At 34.8% G+C, this 1,732-nt stretch overlaps 2 protein-coding genes across 2 annotated transcripts in view; both read right to left on the bottom strand.

Moving 5' to 3' along the window:
• Positions 1-1,220, bottom strand: part of LOC106884050 (filamin-A) — a 14,667-nt gene extending 13,447 nt beyond the window's left edge. Inside the window, exon 1 of the mRNA XM_052974883.1 lies at positions 1,166-1,220. Coding sequence (XP_052830843.1) covers positions 1,166-1,220 — 55 coding nt within the window. The remainder of the gene's footprint in view (positions 1-1,165) is intronic.
• Positions 1,221-1,238: 18 nt separating this feature from the next.
• LOC128250093 (filamin-A-like) overlaps positions 1,239-1,732 on the bottom strand; it is a 21,838-nt gene continuing 21,344 nt past the window's right edge. Inside the window, exon 7 of the mRNA XM_052974784.1 lies at positions 1,239-1,345. Within this exon, the coding sequence (XP_052830744.1) occupies positions 1,239-1,345 (107 nt within the window). The remainder of the gene's footprint in view (positions 1,346-1,732) is intronic.

The raw sequence follows: 1,732 nt of genomic DNA, 5'->3' as shown, positions 1-1,732 counted from the left end.
AGAGAAGGAAACGGCGGCAAAAGAGAGATAGAGAATGGGAGGAAAAGAAAGGTAGATAGTCAGACACACAATGAGTGCGAGAGAGAGAGAGAGAGAGAGAGAGAGAGAGAGACAGACAGACAGACAGACAGAGACAGACAGACAGACAGACAGACAGAGACAGACAGACAGACAGACAGACGAAGGGAAGTGATAGAGAGAAAGATGTAGAGAAGAAAGAGATAAAAAGAAGGCAAGGAAGAGGAATTTAGACAAAGAGACGGAGAGAGAGAGAGAGAGAGAAATATAGACACAATTCGTTAGACAGTAATTATAGTAAAAGAATAGTTAGACAGTAGCTAAAAAATAAATTAGACAGGTAATATAACAGACAGGTAAAAAAAAGGGGTTGATGTTCTTTTGAGTTACTGGAATTATTGAAGATTTTCAAAGAAAGGGGCAAGATGATTTAAAGAAATTAAGAATTAATCCCTCAAATTTAAATTTACATGTTTAGGAGACAATCTGATCTTGTTTTGTAGGTAAGGAAGCAACTACAGGCATGTTTCGACCTTGTTAGACCCCATCAGTATAGTATTATAATATTATGAAATCTGCTTGGTCAGTTAACGAACATTTTTAATCGCTAAAAAGAGTTATGAAATAATTATTGATCAGCATAATTTGCTTAGTTAAAAATAATTATCTAGGTTAGACAGGTTTTGTTTCAGTTAATAAGACAGAAAATAGCCATAAGTTATACATCTGTTTGACAGTAATTAGTCAATGGTTAGCTAGATATAGCTAGACACTACTACGAAATTAGTTAAATCATATAACAGTAGCTGACCAGTAATTAGACATCATTTAATAATTAGCCACTAGTTAACTTAAATTAGTCAGTAGTTAAAGAACAGTTAGTATGGCATTAGTTTCTAGTTAACTAGTTGTTACTCATGATTTTTAAACATCAGTTAGATGGTAGGTAGCCAGTAGTTAGACAATAGACAATAAATAATAGCCAAAAGACAGTAGACAGATGCGAGTTAGACAGTAGACAGATGTGAATTAGATAGTTGTTAGCTAAAAGATGGACAATACTATTGCTGGCTGCCACCTGCTATCCGCTGATCAGATCAGATAACTAACACCAATCCAGATGACCACTACTCACTAAATAACTAACACCAGTCTAGATGATCATTACTGACAAAATAACTAACACCACTCGACGTGACCATCACTGACTAAAATATGTTCTACTTACATTTAAGGCTAATTTTCGCTCCAAATTCATCATCGTCAATTTTCATAAAGAACACAGCTTTATGAATGACCGGCTTGGGGGAAGTGACTTGAGTGATATCTGGGGAAGAGAAGGTGACATTGATGACCATGGTGATGATTATGGTAATGCTGTGACGAAGATGGGTTGACGACGAAGATGGGTTGACGACGACGACGACGACGACGATGATGATGATGGTGATGATGGTACTCGTTCTGGTGGTGGTGCTGGTGATGATAAAGGCATTGGTGATACTAATTATAATGTTGATAATTGTGAAGAAAGCTGTGTCCAATGGAAGTTATGAGAAATATTTTTTACTATATATATATATAAATCAGTTCGTCACTTCTAATCTGTTACTAATCACAATCAAGATAGTTTTGAAGACATTTAGAAATGTAATCTTATAGTAGATCACACCTATGTATATATATATATATATATATATATATATATATATAT

This window comes from Octopus bimaculoides, chromosome 19 (assembly GCF_001194135.2).
Source record: "Octopus bimaculoides isolate UCB-OBI-ISO-001 chromosome 19, ASM119413v2, whole genome shotgun sequence".
NCBI classification, from domain to species: domain Eukaryota; kingdom Metazoa; phylum Mollusca; class Cephalopoda; order Octopoda; family Octopodidae; genus Octopus; species Octopus bimaculoides.
This window is presented reverse-complemented; position numbering and strand designations above follow the sequence as displayed.